General features: G+C 45.4%; 1 protein-coding gene across 1 annotated transcript in view; it reads left to right on the forward strand.

Annotated features, from left to right (window-relative positions):
* cplane1 (ciliogenesis and planar polarity effector 1) overlaps positions 1–19,773 on the forward strand; it is a 349,043-nt gene that overhangs the window by 287,098 nt on the left and 42,172 nt on the right. The window contains exons 40-42 of the mRNA XM_073047849.1: positions 3,325–3,443; positions 9,084–9,276; positions 9,931–10,169. Of these exons, the coding sequence (XP_072903950.1) occupies positions 3,325–3,443; positions 9,084–9,276; positions 9,931–10,169 (551 nt within the window). The remainder of the gene's footprint in view (positions 1–3,324; positions 3,444–9,083; positions 9,277–9,930; positions 10,170–19,773) is intronic.

Raw genomic sequence — 19,773 nt, forward strand, 5'->3', positions numbered from 1 at the left:
AAGTTCCCTGGCCCCCACCGCCTTATTTTCACCATGGACGTCCAGTCCCTATGTACCTCCATCCCCCACCCGGACGGTCTCAAAGCTCTTCACTTCTTTTTGGATTCCAGACCTAACCAATTCCCCTCTACCACCACTCTCCTCCATCTAGTGGAATTAGTTCTTACTCTCAATAATTTCTCCTTTGGCTCCTCCCACTTCCTCCAAACCAAGGGTGTAGCCTTGGGCACCCGTATGGGTCCCAGTTATGCCTGCCTTTTTGTTGGCTTTGTGGAACAGTCCATGTTCCAAGGCTATACCGGTATCGATCGCCCTCTTTTCCTTCGCTACATCGACAACTGCATTGGTGCTGTCTCTTGCACGCATGCTGAGCTCGTCGACTTCATTAACTTTGCCTCCAACTTTCACCCTGCCCTCAAATTTACCTGGTCTATTTCCGACACCTCCCTCCCCTTTCTTGATCTTTCTGTCTCCATCTCTGGAGACGGCCTATCTTCTGATATCTACTATAAGCCTACAGACTCTCATAGCTACCTGGACTATTCCTCTTCCCACCCTGTCTCTTGCAAAAAGGCTATCCCCTTCTCACAATTCCTCCGTCTCCGCCGCATCTGCTCTCAGGATGAGGCTTTTCTTTCCAGGACGAAGGAGATGCCTTCCTTTTTTAAACAAAGGGGCTTCCCTTCTTCTACCATCAACTCTGCTCTCAAACGCATCTCTCCCATTTCCCGCACATCTGCCCTTGTAAACGGAACAAGTGCTACACCTGCCCTTACACTTCCTCCCTCACCACCATTCAGGGCCCCAGACAGTCCTTCCAGGTGAGGCGACACTTCACCTGTGAGTTGGCTGGTGTGGTATACTGCGTCCGGTGCTCCCGGTATGGCCTTTTATATATTGGTGAGACCCGACGCAGACTGGGAGACCGTTTCGCGAAACACCTACGCTCGGTCCGCCAGAAAAAGCAGGATCTCCCAGTGGCCACACATTTTAATTCCACATCCCATTCCCATTCTGATATGTCTATCCATGGCCTCCTCTATTGTCAAAATGAATCCAAACTCAGGTTGGAGGAACAACACCTTGTATACCGGCTGGGTAGCCTCCAACCTGATGGCATGAACATTGACTTCTCTAACTTCCGTTAATGCCCCTCCTCCCCTTCTTACCCCATCCCTGACATATTTAGTTGTTTGCCTGTTCTCCATCTCCCTCTGGTGCTCTCCCCCCTTTCTTTCTCCCGAGGCCTCCCGTCCCATAATCCTTTCCCTTCTCCAGCTCTGTATCACTTTCGCCAGTCACCTTTCCAGCTCTTAGCTTCATCCCACCCCCTCCGGTCTTCTCCTATCATTTTGCATTTCCCCCTCCCCCCACTACTTTCAAATCTCTTACTATCTTTCCTTTCGGTTAGTCCTGACGAAGGGTCTCAGTCCGAAACGTCGACAGCGCTTCTCCCTATAGATGCTGCCTAGCCTGCTGTGTTCTACCAGCATTTTGTGTGTGTTGTAACTTATAGACCTGTTAGCCTGACATCAGTGGTTGCAAAGTTGTTGGAATAGATTGTTAGGGATGAGATTACAGAGTACCTGGGGCACATGACAAGATAGGAAAATCCTGCCTGACTGACCTACTGCAATTCTTTGAGGAAATTACAAGCAGGGTAGATAAGGGAGGTGCAGTGGATGTGGTGTACTTGGATTTTCAAAAGGCTTTTGACATGGTGCTGCACATGAGGCTGCTTAGCAAGATAAGAGCCCATGGAATTTCAGGGAAGTTACTAGCATTGTTGGAGCATTGGCTGATCGGCAGAAAACAGAGAGTGGGAATAATGGGATCTTATTCTGGCTGGCTGCCGGTTACCAGTGGATTTCCACTGGGGTCACTGTTGGGATCACTGCTTTTTACAATGTATGTCAATGATTTGGACTATGGGATTAATGGATTTGTGGCTAAATTTGCTGATGATACAAAGATAGGTGGAGGAGCGGGTAGTGTTGAGGAAACAGAGAGCCTGCAGAGAGACTTAGATAGTTTAGAGGAATGGGAAAAGAAGTGGCAAATGAAATACAATGTTGAAAAGTGTATGGTCATGCAGTTTGGTGGAAGAAATAAATGGGCAGACTATTATTTAGATGGGAAGAGAATCCAAAATGCAGAGATGCAAAGGGACTTGGGAGTCCATGTGCAAGATACCCTAAAGGTGGTGGTAAAGGAGGCAAATGCAATGTTGGCATTCATTTCTAGAGGTATAGAATATAAGAGCAGGAATATGGTGTTGAGGCTCTATAAGACACTCGTGAGACTACATTTGGAGTTTGTGTGCAGTTTTGGGCTCCTTATTTTAGAAAGGATATACTGACATTGGAGAGAGTTCAGAGAAGATTCACGAGAATGATTCCAGGAATGAAAGAGTTACCATATGAGGAATGTCTGGCAGCTCTTGGGCTGTATTCCCTGGAGTTCAGAAAGATGAGAGGGGATCTCATTGAAACATTCCGAATATTAAAAGGCCTGAACAGATAAGATATGGCTAAATTATTTCCCTTGGTAGAGGAGTGTACGACAAAACAGCACAATTTCAAGATTGAAGGATGTACATTTAGAACAGAGATGCAGAGAAATTACTTTAGGTAGAGGGTAGTAAATCTGAGGAATTTGTTGCCACGAGCAGCTGTGGAGGACAAGTCACTGGGTGTATTTAAGGCAGAGATAGATAGGTTCTTGATTAGCCAGGGCATCAAAAGGTATGGGGTGAAGGCAGGGGAATGGGGATGACTGGAAGAATTGGAGCAGCCCATGATTGAATGGTGGAGCAGACTTGATGGTCCGAATAGCCTCCTTCTACTCCTATATCTTATAGTCTAATGGTCTAATGCTACCCCTTGGTGTTATGCTGGGTCTCACTACATTTAGATTCTGGTGTAGTTCCAGCTACTTGAAGTTGTTGCATAGTTGAATTTATATTATTCTCAACTTATCGAATTAAACCTGTAACACACAAGTGTAATTTATACTCTTTTTAGATTGATTGATTGATTTGTAGACTGTAGTCCCTTAGGCCAACAAAACAATCTTGAATCTTGAAACTTGCACTAATATCTTAGAAACTGCCCTTTGTCTAACATGGGCCTCCATGCATCTTTGATTGTGGTAGATATGTTCCCATTGGCGGCTTGGGCTGCAGGCATGGTTCCTATTGATAGCTAGTATATGGAAGCTGGTTTCTATTGGTGGAGCCATTATGTCAGACGTGTTCTTGAGCAACATGCCACTAATGTTTGTCTGGCATTGTTTAATAAGCCCATCCTCTGTGCTTGCCCACAGTGCCACAGCCTCAGACTGGTGAGCCTCAGTTTCAGGTCCTGCCTCCAGACGTCATTGTGAACCTCCGGTTTCCAGGTGAAGAATGCCAGGAATCTCACTTCCTACCCACATCTGAACAGGTAACTGTCAGCTCACATGGCAGCCAGGATGGTGGTGGAGAGCTGAGTGTGGGGTGGGAGGATGGGGTAAATAGCTGTGGTTGGGACATAGGGAGAAGCTGGATGAAAGGGGTAGGCTGGACCAGAGGAAGGGCTGTTTAGATAGGTGACACAGATGGAATGTGACAGGCTATTCCCACCCTCAATATCTCAGTATTCCCATGCGGAGATGATTAACAAAGGCAGGGTTTGGGTATGGCGCCTTGGGAGACAAAGTCATTGGGTATATTTAAAGCTGAGGTTGATTGGTTTTTGATTAGTAAGGATATCAAAGGTTATGGGAGAAGGCAAGGAGAGCAGGTATCAGCCATGATGGAATAGTGGAGTGGACATTTGGGTTGGGGTGTGGAGATGGGTGTTGCAAATGGGGTTGGAGTTCAGATATGCTCAGGGTATTCCTGTCTCCTTGGATGTGTCTGTATTCCTGGGTGTTGGAGTGTGGAGATGGGTGATACAAATAGTGTTGGAATGTGGAGATGGGTGGTACAAACAGGGCTAGGGTTTGGAAATGGGTGATGTAAATGGTGTTGGGGTTCAGATGTGATAAAGGGTACTCCTCTCTTCCCCGATAAGTCTGTGTTTCTGGGTGTTGGGGTTGGGTGATGGGTGATACAAACAGGGTTGGGATTTGGAGATAGGTGATATAAACAGGGTTGGGATTTGGAGATAGGTGATACAAACAGGGTTGGGATTTGGAGATGGGTGATACAAAGGGGGTTGGGATTTGGAAATGGGTGATATAAAGGGGGTTGGGATTTGGACATGGGTGATATAAAGGGGGTTGGGATTTGGACATGGGTGATATAAAGGGGGTTGGGATTTGGACATGGGTGATTTAAAGGGGGTTGGGATTTGGACATGGGTGATATAAAGGGGGTTGGGATTTGGAAATGGGTGATACAAATGGGGTTGGGATTTGGAGATGGGTGATAGAAAGGGGGTTGGGATTTGGAGTTGGGTGATATAAAGGGGGTTGGGATTTGGAAATGGGTGATATAAATGGGGTTGGGATTTAGAGTTGGGTGATAGAAAGGGGGTTGGGATTTGGAAATGGGTGATATAAATGGGGTTGGGATTTAGAGTTGGGTGATAGAAAGGGGGTTGGGATTTGGACATGGGTGATACAAACAGGGTTGGAATTTGGAAATGGGTGATACAAATAGGGTTGGAATTTGGAAATGGGTGATACAAACGGTTGAGATTTGGAAATGGGTGATATAAATGGGGTTAGGATTTGGACATGGGTGATACAAACGGTTGAGATTTGGACATGGGTGATATAAAGGGGGTTGGGATTTGGACATGGGTGATACAAACAGGGTTGGAATTTGGAAATGGGTAATACAAATAGGGTTGGGATTTGGAAACGGGTGATACAAACGGTTGAGATTTGGAAATGGGTGATATAAATGGGGTTAGGATTTGGAGTTGGGTGATATAAAGGGGTTTGGGATTTGGAAATGGGTGATACAAACAGGGTTGGGATTTGGACATGGGTGATATAAAGGGGGTTGGGATTTGGACATGGGTGATACAAACAGGGTTGGGATTTGGACATGGGTGATTTAAAGGGGGTTGGGATTTGGACATGGGTGATACAAACAGGGTTGGGATTTGGAAATGGGTGATACAAACAGGGTTGGGATTTGGAAATGGGTGATATAAAGGGGGTTGGGATTTGGACATGGGTGATATAAAGGGGGTTGGGATTTGGAAATGGGTGATACAAACAGGGTTGGGATTTGGACATGGGTGATATAAAGGGGGTTGGGATTTGGAAATGGGTGATACAAACAGGGTTGGGATTTGGAAATGGGTGATACAAACAGGGTTGGGATTTGGACATGGGTGATTTAAAGGGGGTTGGGATTTGGACATGGGTGATATAAAGGGGGTTGGGATTTGGACATGGGTGATATAAAGGGGGTTGGGATTTGGAAATGGGTGATACAAACAGGGTTGGGATTTGGAAATGGGTGATATAAATGGGGTTGGGATTTGGACATGGGTGATACAAACAGGGTTGGGATTTGGAAATGGGTGATACAAACAGGGTTGGGATTTGGACATGGGTGATTTAAAGGGGGTTGGGATTTGGACATGGGTGATATAAATGGGGTTGGGATTTGGAAATGGGTGATATAAATGGGTTTGGGATTTGGAAATGGGTGTTACAAGCAGGGTTGGGATTTGGACATGGGTGATATAAAGGGGGTTGGGATTTGGACATGGGTGATATAAAGGGGGTTGGGATTTGGAGATGGGTGATATAGAAGGGGTTGGGATTTGGACATGGGTGATATAAAAGGGGTTGGGATTTGGAAATGGGTGATACAAACAGGGTTGGGATTTGGAAATGGGTGATATAAATGGGGTTGGGATTTGGACATGGGTGATACAAACAGGGTTGGGATTTGGAAATGGGTGATACAAACAGGGTTGGGATTTGGACATGGGTGATTTAAAGGGGGTTGGGATTTGGACATGGGTGATATAAATGGGGTTGGGATTTGGAAATGGGTGATATAAATGGGTTTGGGATTTGGAAATGGGTGATACAAGCAGGGTTGGGATTTGGACATGGGTGATATAAAGGGGGTTGGGATTTGGACATGGGTGATATAAAGGGGGTTGGGATTTGGAAATGGGTGATACAAACAGGGTTGGGATTTGGACATGGGTGATATAAAGGGGGTTGGGATTTGGACATGGGTGATATAAAGGGGGTTGGGATTTGGACATGGGTGATATAAAGGGGGTTGGGATTTGGACATGTGTGATTTAAAGGGGGTTGGGATTTGGACATGGGTGATATAAAGGGGGTTGGGATTTGGACATGGGTGATTTAAAGGGGGTTGGGATTTGGAAATGGGTGATACAAGCAGGGTTGGGATTTGGACATGGGTGATATAAAGGGGGTTGGGATTTGGACATGGGTGATTTAAAGGGGGTTGGGATTTGGACATGGGTGATATAAAGGGGGTTGGGATTTGGACATGGGTGATATAAAGGGGGTTGGGATTTGGACATGGGTGATATAAAGGGGGTTGGGATTTGGAAATGGGTGATACAAACAGGGTTGGGATTTGGACATGGGTGATATAAAGGGGGTTGGGATTTGGACATGGGTGATATAAAGGGGGTTGGGATTTGGAAATGGGTGATACAAACAGGGTTGGGATTTGGACATGGGTGATATAAAGGGGGTTGGGATTTGGACATGGGTGATATAAAGGGGGTTGGGATTTGGACATGGGTGATTTAAAGGGGGTTGGGATTTGGACATGGGTGATTTAAAGGGGGTTGGGATTTGGACATGGGTGATATAAAGGGGGTTGGGATTTGGACATGGGTGATATAAAGGGGGTTGGGATTTGGACATGGGTGATATAAAGGGGGTTGGGATTTGGAAATGGGTGATACAAACAGGGTTGGGATTTGGACATGGGTGATATAAAGGGGGTTGGGATTTGGACATGGGTGATATAAAGGGGGTTGGGATTTGGAAATGGGTGATACAAACAGGGTTGGGATTTGGACATGGGTGATATAAAGGGGGTTGGGATTTGGACATGGGTGATTTAAAGGGGGTTGGGATTTGGACATGGGTGATTTAAAGGGGGTTGGGATTTGGACATGGGTGATTTAAAGGGGGTTGGGATTTGGACATGGGTGATTTAAAGGGGGTTGGGATTTGGACATGGGTGATATAAAGGGGGTTGGGATTTGGACATGGGTGATATAAAGGGGGTTGGGATTTGGAAATGGGTGATACAAACAGGGTTGGGATTTGGACATGGGTGATATAAAGGGGGTTGGGATTTGGACATGGGTGATATAAAGGGGGTTGGGATTTGGAAATGGGTGATACAAACAGGGTTGGGATTTGGACATGGGTGATATAAAGAATCAGAATCAGACTTTAATCGCCAAGTACCTATGCACATACAAGGAATTTACTTCCGGCAGATGTTGTCTCTCTGCTCATAACAATAATAATGATAAATATAAATGAAAATATAGATTATACATACAGGTAGTGCAATCCAAGTAATAGTTAGCCGACAGTTAACCGGCAGTTAACTGTTCAGCAAAGTGACCACAGTAGGGAAAAAACTTCTCCAGTGCCTATTAGTCTTAGTCTGGAGGGATCTGAAGCACCTACCAGACGGAAGCAGATCAAACAGTCCGTGCGCAGGATGGGAGGAGTCCTTTATGATGTTCCCCGCCCTCTTCTTCAACCTGGAAGAGTACAGGTCCACAATAGAGGGCAGGGAGGCTCCAATGATGCGCTCGGCAGTCCTCACTGTGCGCTGTAGTCTGGTTCTATCCTGCTTGGTGGCGGCTCCAAACCACACAATGATGGAGGTGCACAGGACAGACTCAATGACTGCAGCAGCAATTCCTGAGGCAGACCGTATTTCCTCAAGAGCCGCAGGAAATACATCTGCTGCTGGGCCTTCTTCAGGATGGAGCTGATGTTCTGCTCCCACTTCAGATCCTGAGAGATGGTGGTTCCCAGGAACCTGAAGTTCTCCAGGGTGGACACAGGGCTGCTGAGGACTGTGAGGGGAGACATAGCGGAGGGATGTCTCCTGAAATCCACTATCATCTCCTTTGTCTTGAGCGTGTTCAGCTCCAGATTGTTCCAACTGCACCAGAGCGCCAGTTGGTCCACCTGCTGTCGATATGCAGACTCATCACTATTCTGGATGAGTCCGATGACGGTAGCGTCGTCTGCAAACTTCAAAAGCTTCACATAGGGGTTGGAGGAGGTGCAGTCATTGGTGTAGAGGGAGAACAGCAGTGGAGAGAGGACACACCCCTGGGGTGTGGGGATTGGGATTTGGAAATGGGTGATACAAACAGGGTTGGGATTTGGAAATGGGTGATAGAAAGGTGGTTGGGATTTGGACATGGGTAATATAAAGGGGGTTGGGATTTGGAAATGGGTGATACAAACAGGGTTGGGATTTGGCCATGGGTGATATAAAGGGGGTTGGGATTTGGACATGGGTGATATAAAGGGGGTTGGGATTTGGAAATGGGTGATACAAACAGGGTTGGGATTTGGACATGGGTGATATAAAGGGGGTTGGGATTTGGACATGGGTAATATAAAGGGGGTTGGGATTTGGACATGGGTAATATAAAGGGGGTTCGGATTTGGACATGGGTGATATAAAGGGGGTTGGGATTTGGACATGGGTGATATAAAGGGGGTTCGGATTTGTAGTTGGGTGATATAAAGGGGGTTCGGATTTGTAGTTGGGTGATATAAAGGGGGTTGGGATTTGGACATGGGTGATATAAAGGGGGTTGGGATTTGGACATGGGTGATATAAAGGGGGTTGGGATTTGGAAATGGGTGATACAAACAGGGTTGGGATTTGGACATGGGTGATATAAAGGGGGTTGGGATTTGGACATGGGTAATATAAAGGGGGTTGGGATTTGGACATGGGTAATATAAAGGGGGTTGGGATTTGGAAATGGGTGATACAAACAGGGTTGGGATTTGGACATGGGTGATATAAATGGGGTTGGAGTTCAGATGTGCTCTGTGTACTCCTCTCTCCCCTGATGTGTCTGTGTTCCCAGGCTTTGCCCGGTCACAGCTTCCTGACAATTGCTGACATTGATGCCAGCGAGCTGCTGCCCAATCTGCCAACCAGCGCTACCGAGACCGAACCGCTGCCCTCAGCACAGGATGAGCCCTTGTCCATTCCTGCTCTACACATGATGGCTGCCTCAGTGACGAATGCTGCTCCAATGAGCACTTGCCTGCTGCAGGGTGAGTGTACGGACGAGAGTGGCAGCCCATTGCCAAGGGGAATGCTCACCATTTGGTGGGTTCTGGGTAGAGGAGACCAGAACAGGGTCAGGAAACCTGCCTGTGTGGCACCATCTCTTAGATTTTCCCTGTCATTGTATCAATATGGGCTCCCAGCTGAATGCTGAAGGCAGCCCTCTCCAACCTTGATGAAGTGTCTCAGCCCAAAAGATTAACCATTTATTCCCCTCCGTTGATGCTGCATGATCTGCTGAGTTCCTCCAGCATTTGGTGTGTAATGCTCTGGATTTTCAGTATCTGCAGACTCTTGTGTCAATGATTTGCTACCTCATTATTCCTGGTCTCACCTTTCAGCTGCTAGCTTTGTACTCCTTCCCCTCCCTCCAAACTTGTTCTGGCCTCTGCCCTATTCTATTTCCAGTCCGGACCAAAATGTCAACTGCTTATTTATTTACATTGACCTGCTGGGTTCCTCCAGCAGCTCTGGATTTCCCGATTCTGCAGAATCTCTTGTGGAGGAGGATATGTGTATTGCTGGAAGATGAAGATTTCTGCGGGCAGTGAGCGGATGGTTGAGCATAGCAGATAGCTCAGTAAGACCAGCACACAGAGCTTGCGGTCTGCTTCATGCTCATTGTGTCTTCTTGCTTTCAGAGAGCCCATGCGCTGGCTCAGTGCAGTCCAGCCACGAGGGCTGCGAGCAGCAGCTGGCTGTGGATGAGCTAACACAGAAACTCTTACAAAAGAAGAACTCCCCAGCGTGGGCACCCCCCCAAGCCTCTACCCGTGTTACCCACCAGGTCACAGCCCAGCTGAGTGAGATGGAACTGCAGCTCAGTGCCCTGCAGGACATTGCCGTAAGCATGGAGCAGGATTTTGCCAACACCAAAATGGTAAGGAGCTGTGATATTGTATGCGTCCACTAACCCTGTAGAGGACGGGAGCTGAGGGCTGGAGATGCGGAAATAGGATCTGGCCTCTCAGAACTGTGTGCTTACACCCAGGAATCAAAGTCAAGCTCCAGTTTATTCAGATTTATTTGTCACATGTACATCGAAGCATTCAGTAAAATAAATTGTTTAGTAGTGTTGTAATACTGAGGCTTTATAAAGTGGTGGTTAGACCGCACTTGGAGTATTGTGAGCAGTTTTGGGCCCCTTATCTAAGAAAAGATGTGCAAGCATTAGAGGGGGGCTAGAGGAGGTTCACAAAAAAATAATTCCAGCAATGGAAAGGTTAACGTTTGAAGAGTGATGACTCTGGGTCTGTACTCACTTGAGTTTAGAAGAATGTGAGGGGATCTCATTGAAACCCATTGATTATTGAAAGGCCTAGATAGATTGGATGTGGAGAGGATGTTTCCTTTAGTGGGTGAGTCTAGGACAAGATGATACAGCCTCAGAATAGAAGAACATTGTTTTACAAAAGAGGTAAGGATGAATTCCTTTAGCCAAAGGGTGGTGAATCTGTGGAATTCATTGTCACAGACATTTGTGGAGGCCAAGTAAGTTAATAGGTTCTTGATTTGTTAGGGTGTCAAAGGTTATGGGGAGAAGGTGGAAGAATGGGTTTGAGAGAGATAATCAGCCATGATGGAATGGTGGAGCAGATTGGATGGACCAAGTGATTGAATTCTGCCTCTGTATCCAATGGTTTATGTTAACAACCAACACACCCTAGGATGTGCTAGAGGCAGCCTACAAGTGTCACTAGTACATGAATGAACAGGTGCAATGAAAAACTTAGAGCATCAGAAAAGCAGCATTTACAAAATAACATGAATTTAACAGATATGATATGGCAGATTCACATATAGGGCGATGTCAGAGGTTTTTTTTACACAGAGTGGTGGTACATGAAGCACCCTGCTAGGGGTGGTGTAGAGGTAGACCATAAGACTATAAGATAAAGGAGCAGAATTGGGCTATTCGCCCCAATAAGTTTGCTCTGCCATTCCTTCATGTCTGATTTATTATCCTTCTCAAAACCATTCTCCTGCCTTCTCCCCGTAACCTTTGACACCCTGACTAATGAAGAACCTATGAACCTCTGTTTTAAATATACCCAGTGACTTGGCCTCCACTGTCATTTGTGGATTCCAGAGATTCACCACTCTGGCTAAAGAAATTCTGCTTCATGTCTGTTGTAGATGGACATCCGACTTAAGGACATTTAAGAGAATTTTAGATAGACACATGGTTGAAAGGAAAATGGAGGGAAGAGTTAGACTGATCTTGGAGTAGGCTACAAGCTCAGCATGACATTATGAGCCACAGAGCCAAGACTGTGCGTAATGTTACATAGAAAACCTACAGCACAATACAGGCCCTTCGACTCACAATGCTGTGCCAAACTTTAGAAATTGCCTAAGGTTACCCATAGCCCTCTATTTTTCTAAGCTCCATGTACCTATCTAACAGTCTCTTAAAAGACCCTATTGTATCTGCCTCCACCACCATCGCCAGCAGCCAATTTCATGCACTTACCACTCTCTATGTAAAATACTTACCCCTGACATCTCCCCTGTACCTACTTCCAAGAACCTTAAAACTGTGCCCTCTCATGTTAGCCATTTCAGCCCTGGGAAAAATCCTCTGATTATCCACACGATCAATGCCTCTCATCATCTTACACACTTCTATCAGGTCACCTCTCATCCTCCGTCACTCCAAGGAGAAAAGGCTGAGTTCACTTAACCTATTCTCATAAGGCATGCTCTCAATGCAGGCAACATCATTCGTAAATATTCCCTCCACCCTTTCTATAGTTTCCACATCCTTCCTGCAGTGAGGTGACCAGAACTAAGCACAATACTACAAGTGGAGTCTGACCAGGATCCTATATAGCTGTATCACTGCCTCTTGAACTCAATCCCACAGTTGATGAAGGCCAATACACCATACGCCTTCTTAACCACACAGTCAACCTGCACAGCAGCTTTGAGTGTCCTATGGACTCGGACCCCAAGATCCCTCTGATCCTCCATACCACCAAAAGTCTTACCATTAATACAATATTTTGCCATCATATTTGATGTACCAAAATGAACCACCTCACGCTTATCTGGGTTGAACTCCACCTGCCCAAAACTTCTCAGCCCAGTTTTGCATCCTATCAATGTCCCGCTGTAACCTCTGACAGCCCTCCACACTATCCACAACACCCCCAACCTTTGTGTCATCAGCAAATTTACTAACCCATCCCTCCACTTCCTCATCTGGTCATTTATAAAAATCACAAAGTGAAGGTGTCCCAGAACTGATCTCTGAGGCACCCCACTGGTCACCGACCTCCATGCAGAATATGACCTGTCTACAACCACTCTTTGTCTTCTATGGGCAAGCCAGTTTTGGATCCACAAAGCAATGTCCCCTTTGATCCCAACCCTCCTTACTTTCTCAATAAGCCTTGCATGTGGTACCTTATCAAATGCCTTGCTGAAATCCATATACACTACATCTACTGCTCTACCTTCATCAGTGTGTTTTGTCACATCCTCAAAAAATTCAATCAGGCTTGTAAGGCAAGACCTGCCTTTTACAAAGCCATGCTGACTATTCCTAATCATTATTATACCTCTCCAAATGTTCATAAATCCTGCCTCTCAGGATCTTCTCCATCAACTTACCAACCACTGAAGTAAGACTCACTGGTCTATAATTCCCTGTGCCGTCTCTACTCCCTTTCTTGAATAAGGGAACAACATCCACAACCCTCCAATCCTCCGGAACCTCTCCCATCCCCATTAATGATGCAAAGCTCTTTGCCAGAGACTCAGCAATCTCCTCCCTCGCTTCCCACAGTAGCCTGGTGTATATCTCATCCAGTCCCGGTAACTTATCCAACTTGATGCTTTCCAAAAGCTCAAGCACATCCTCTTTCTTAATGTCTATATGTTCAAGCATTTCAGTCTGCTGTAAGTCATCCCTACAATCGCCAAGGTCCTTTTCTGTACCTGGTCCGGTTCCATACACACTTTTCCACTGTCACATTTGATTGGTCCTATTCTCTCACCTCTTATCTTCTTGCTCTTCACATACTGGTTGAATGTCTTAAGCTCCTTCCTGCTAGCCTTATAATCTTCTAGATCTCTATCATTACCTAGTTTTTTGAGCCTTTTGTAAGCTCTTCTTTTCTTTTTGACTAGATTTTCAACTGCCTTTGTACACCATGGTTCCCGTACCCTACCATCCTTTCCCTGTCTCATTGGAACATACCTATGCAGAACTCCACGCAAATATCCCCTGAACATTTGCAACATTTCTGTTGTACATTTCCCTGAGAACATCTGTTTCCAATTTATACTTCCAAGTTCTTACCCAATAGCTTCATATTTTCCCTTAGTCCAATTAAACGCTTTCCTAACTTGTCTTTTCCTATCCCTCTCCAATGTTATGGTAAACGAGATAGAACTGTGATCACTATCTCCAAGATGTTCTCCCACTGAGAGACCTGACACCTGACCAGGTTCATTTCCCAATATCAGATCAAGTACAGTCTCTCCTCTTGTAGGCTTATCTACATACTCTGTCAGGAAACCTTCCTGAACACACCTAACAAACTCCATCCAATCTAAACCCCTTGTGCTAGGGAGATGCCAATCAATATTTTGGAAATTAAAATCTCCAACCACAACAACTCTGTTATTATTACACCTTTCCAGAATCTGTCTCCCTATCTGGTCCTCGACATCCCTGTTACTATTGGTGGTCTATAAAAAAACACACAGTAGAGTTATTGACCCCTTCCTGTTCCTAACTTCCATCCACAGAGACTCCGTAGACAATCCCTCCATGTCTTCCTCCTTTTCTGCAGCCATGACACTATCTCTGATCAGCAGTGCCATGCCCCCACCTCATTTGCCCCTCTCCGTTCTTTCTGAAATATCTAAAGCCTGGCACTCGAAGTTACCACATTCTACCCCTGAGCCATCCAAGTTTCTGTAATGGCCACAACATCATAGCTCCAAGTACGGATCCATGCTCTAAGCTCATCCACTTTGTTCATAATTCTTGTTCTATGTTTTATACAGGAAAGAAGACAATTAGGGAAAAACCAAAGTGTAAAGTGGTCAAGGTGGTCATAGTGACTATGCTGACCTGGTGATGAGAGTTGTGCTGCAAGAACTGAATGGTTGAAGGGAAGTAGTTGCTCCTGAAGCCGGTGGTGTGGGACTTCAGGTCTCTGTATGTCGTGATGGTAGATGTGAAAAGACAGTGTAGCCCAGATGGTGTTTAAGATTTTGATAATAAAATGGAAACAAGGGACAGTAAAGGTTTTAACAAAGTTGCATAAGGAGACACATCCAAAGGCAGGGGTCATCTCCAAAAGCCACATTCTGAAGAGGCAGGGTTCTGAGATGAGTGGTTGATGTTACTTCTCAGCAGTGTGGCTGATCTGATTGTAATCTCAGCTCCACGCTCCACCTCCGCTTGTCAATGTCTCTATATCTGCCCTGCTCTGTTGACATCATTCTTGCTGGAGTTCCAAGAACAGAACTTAACGCCTGCTGGAAGACAAAGATTAACTCACTCTGAAATCAAAAATCAGAAATTAAAGATGACTGGTTTAGATTGTTCCATGCAAAAAAACACCTTCAGAAAGAATCAGGATCCAATTTATTAGTATTATTATCTTACATGACATGAAATGGGCTATTTTGTGGCAGCAGTACAGTGCAAGACATAAGTAACCATAAATTTCATTAAAGGAACAGTGACTGTCAGAAATCTGAGGGGAAAGAGAAAGAAGCAGTTCCTAGATCATTGATTGTGTGTCTTCAGGCTTCTGTGCCTCCTCCCCAATGGTAGTAATAAGAAGAGGCTGTGTTCACCCTTTGTCCTCTATATTCACACCACAAAAAGCTTCAGAATCTTGTGTGTTTCAGTCAAATCTCTCTTTACTGTGTCATAGACACAAACCTTTGTTTCTGCATTCTGGTCTGATGGGTACATCTAGGCCTTTATGCACTTGTTTGAGAGAGAGGGGCTGGAGAGGGAATGGTGGGGCTCAAACAGGCTACAGAGGAAGGGAAGACAAGGCCAGGGAGCAGGTGTGTTTTTGGATGCTTGGGTATGGACAGAGAGTAGTGTACAGAATCAAAGAGCCATAGAACACTACAGCACATAAATGGCCCTTCACCCCATCTAGTCCATGCTAAACTGTTACTTTGCCAAGTCCCATTGGTCTTCACCAGACCATAGCCTTCTGTACCCATCCCAACCATGTACCAGATTTCTCTGAAAATTGTACTGAAATCCACCACTTCCACTGGCAGCTCACTCCACACTCTCACTACCCTCTGAGTGAAGAGGTTCTCCCTCATATTCCCTTATTTGAGGAGGAATAGCTAAAGATAGATGTATCAATATTACAGGGGAATAAAGGGGATAAAGGGCACGAGAAAGGAGCAGGCCAAATTGATCACATCGACAGTGATGAAATGCTTTGAGAGGTTGGTCATGACTAGACTGAACTCCTGCCTCAGCAAGGACCTGGTGTCATTGCAATTTTCCTATCACCACAATAGGTCAACGGCAGATGCAATCTCAATGGCTCTCCACACGGCTTTAGACCACCTAGACAACACAAACACCTATGTCAGGATGCTGTTCATCGACTATAGCTCAGCATTTAATACCATCATTCCCACAATCCTGATTGAGAAGTTGCAGAACCTGGGCCTCTGTACCTCCCTCTGCAATTAGATCCTCGACTTCCTAACTGGAAAACCACAATCTGTGCGGATTGGTGATAACATCTCCTCCAAATTCATGATCAACACTAGTGCTTAGCCCACTGCTCTACTCTCTCTATACCCATGACTGTGTGGCTAGGCATAGCTCAAATACCATCTATAAATTTGCTGGCAATACAGCCATTGTTGGTAGAATTTTAGGTGGTAAGGAGAGGGCGTACAGGAGTGAGATATGCCAACTAGTGAGCTAGCGTCACAGCAACCTAACACTCAATGTCAGTAAGACGAAAGAACTGACTGTGGACTTCAGAAAGGGTAAGATGAAGGAACACATACCAGTCCTCACAAAGGGATCAGAAGTGGAGAGAGTGCACAGTTTCAAATTCCTGGGTGTCAAGATCTCTGAGGATCTAACCTGGTGCCAACATATCGATGGCAGTTATAAAGAAGGCAAGACATCAGCTATACTTTATTAGGAGTTTGAAGAGATTCAGTATGTCAACAAATACACTTAAAAACTTCTAAAGATGTACCATGGAGGGTGTCTGGCATGGGGGTGGGAGGGGGCTACTGCACAGGACCAAAAGAAGCTGTAGAGGATTGTAAATTTAGTCAGCCCCATCTTGGGTACCCAGGACAATTTCAAGGAGCAGTGTCTCAGAAAGGCAGAGTTCATTATTAAGGACCTCCAGCACCCAGGGCATGTGCTTTTCTCACTGTTACCATCAGGTCGGAGATACAGAAGCCTGAAGGCGCACACTCAGCGATTCAGGACATTGAACTCTTGGACACTACCTCACTTTTTTAATATATATAGTGAATCTGTTTTTTGCACAATTTTTAATCAATTCAATATACATATACTGTAATTGATTTAGTTATTTATTATATTATGTATTGTTGCTGCTAAGTTAACAAATTTCACATCACATGCTGGTGATAATAAACCTGATTCTGATTCTGAAGGACACGGGCAGGATGATGGCAGAGCAGCATGGCTAGAAATATTGGAAGCTATTTGGAAGGCACGGGATATATATATCCCATAGAGGGAGAAATTTTTTAAAGGCAGAATGACAGAGCTGTGGTTGACAAGAGAAGTCAAAGCCAACATAAAAGCCAAAGAGAGGGGATATAATAAATCAAAAATTAGAGGGAAGTTAGAGGATTGGGAAGCTTTTAAAAACCAACAGAAAACAACTTAAAAAGTCTTAAAGGGTGAAATACAAAGGTATGCGAGCTAATAATATTAAAGAGGATACCAAAAGTGTCTTCATATATATGAAGTGTAAAAGAGAGGCAAGAGTGGATGTCGGACCACTGGAAAATGATGTTGGAGAGGTAGTAATGGGGGACAAGGAAATGGTGGACGAAGTGATTAAGTATTTTGCAGCAGTCTTCACAGTGGAAGATACTAGCAGCTTGGTGAAAGTTTGAGTGTCTGGGGGCAGAAGTGTGTGAAGTTGCCATTACTAGGGAGAAGGTTCTTGGGAAGCTGTCGGGTCTGGACCAGATGGTCTACACCCCAGGGTTCTGAAAGAGGTGGCTGAAGAGATTGGGGAAGCACTAATAATGATCTTTCACTAATCAATTGATTCTGGCATGGTTCTGGAGAGATGGAAAATTGCAAATGTCACTCCACTCTCAGTGGTTGGGATTATTAAGGATGTGATTTTCGGGTGCTTGGAGATACATAAGATAAGCCATTATCTGCATAGTTTCCTCAAGGGAAAATCTTGCCTGACAAAGCTGTTGAGATTCTTTGAAGAAATAGCAAACATGATAGACAAAGGAGAATCGGTGGATGTTGTGTACTTGGATTTTCAGAAGGCCTTTGACAAGGTGCCACACATAAGGCTGTTACGAGCCCATGGTACTACAGGAAAAATAGCATGGATAAAGCAGTGGCTGATTTGCTGGAGGCAAAGAGTGGGAATAAAAGGAGCCTTTTCTCATTGGCTGCTGGTGACTGGTAGTGTTCCATAGGGGTCTGTGTTGGGACCGATTATTTTTATATTATGTGTCAATGATTTGGATGATGGAATTGATGGCTTTGTGGCCAAGTTTGCAGACGATACGAAGATAGGTGGAGAGGCAGGTAGTTTTGAGGAAGTAGAGATGCTACAGAAGGATAAATGAGAAGACCAGGTAAAGAAATAGCAGATGGAATAATGTCGGGAATTATATGGTCCTCGTGCACTTTGATAGAAGAAATAAAAGCGTAGACTACTTTCTAAATGGAGAGAAAATTCAAATATCTGAGGTGCATAGGGACTTGGAAGTCTTCGTGCAGATTCCCTAAAGGTTAATTTGTAGGTCAAGTCAGTGGTTAGGAAGGTAAATGCAATTTTGCATTCATTAAAGAAAGTAGGATGATGCAGGATCAAGTGTTGTGCTGTAGCTGCATGATGTGGCAGCCGGTGAACCCCATTGTGCTTCCTGGTGCAAGAGTGGCTGCTCGAGGAACTCAGGCTCAAAGTTGATGACTTGGAACACTACAGCACATCAGGGAGGGGGAGAGTTACCTGGATTCTCTGTTTCAGGAGGTAGTTACACCCATTAGATTAGCTGCCTCAAATTCGGTCTGTGGTCAGGGACAAGAGGGTGTGACTGTGAATGAGGTGGGTAGAGGGATCCAAGAGACAGTGCTGGAGGAGCCTCAGCCCTTGGGCTTGTCCAACAGGTCTGAGATTCTTGCTGCCTGTGTGGATGAGAATGGGGGCTATAGGAAGGATGAGCAGCCTAACTGTGGTACTGTAGTTCAGGGAGCCATTCAAGAGGGGGGAGAGAAGAGAAATGTAGTGATAATTGGGGATAGTATAGTCAGGGGAATAGACAGAGTTCTCTGCCGTGAGGATAGAGCATCCTGAAGGCTGTGTTGCTTGCCTGGTTCCCAGGTTCAGGACATCTTATCTGACCTAAAGAGGAATTTACAGTGGGAGGGGAAAGTTGTCTTGATCCATGTGTGTACCAATGACATGGGTAGAACAAGGAAAGAGGTTTTGCTGAGGGAATTTGAGCAACTAAGGACTAAATTTAAAAAACAGAACCAAAAAGCTAGTAATCTCTGGATCACCTCCTGAGCCACTTGCAACTTGGCATAGGGTCAAGAAGCTTAGAGAGTTAAATGTGTAGCTCCAGGATTGGTGTGGGAGAAGTGGATTTGAATTCATTGGAAATTGGCACCAGGATTGGGGAAGGAGGGAGTTGTACCATTGGGATGGGCTCCACCTGAACTGTGATGGGACCTGGATCCTAGCAAATCGCATAACTGGGGCTGTGGATAGGGCTTTAAACTAATTAAAACACAAAAATACAACTGCAGATGCTGTGGATCAAAGGATACGTACACAACGCTGGAAGAACTCAGCAGGTCAGGCAGCATCCTTGAGAAAAGAGTAGCCAACGTTTCGGGCCGAGACCCTTCATCAGGAATGGGGGGGAAGAGAGGACCGAAGCCCAGTATTAGAGATAGGGGAGGGGGTAGGGCCTAGAGACGCCAGGTGGAAAACCAATCAGAGGAAAGATAAAGGGGGGAGGGGATAAGCATGAAAGAACTGTAGAGATAAAGAAGCAGAAAGTTGAAAGGGGAGAGAGGCAGAGAAGGACCTGGGATAGGGGGAGGGGGGGAATTACCGGAAATTGGAGAATTCAATGTTCATACCACCAGGCTGGAGGCTACCCAGATGGTAGACGAGGTGTTGCTCCTCCAACCTGAGTTTGGCCTCATCATGGCAATAGAGGAGGCCATGTATGGACATATCTAGATGGGAATGAGAGGCAAAGTTGAAGTGGGTGGC

The sequence above is a fragment of the Hemitrygon akajei genome, chromosome 6, assembly GCF_048418815.1.
Source record: "Hemitrygon akajei chromosome 6, sHemAka1.3, whole genome shotgun sequence".
Lineage (NCBI taxonomy): Eukaryota > Metazoa > Chordata > Chondrichthyes > Myliobatiformes > Dasyatidae > Hemitrygon > Hemitrygon akajei.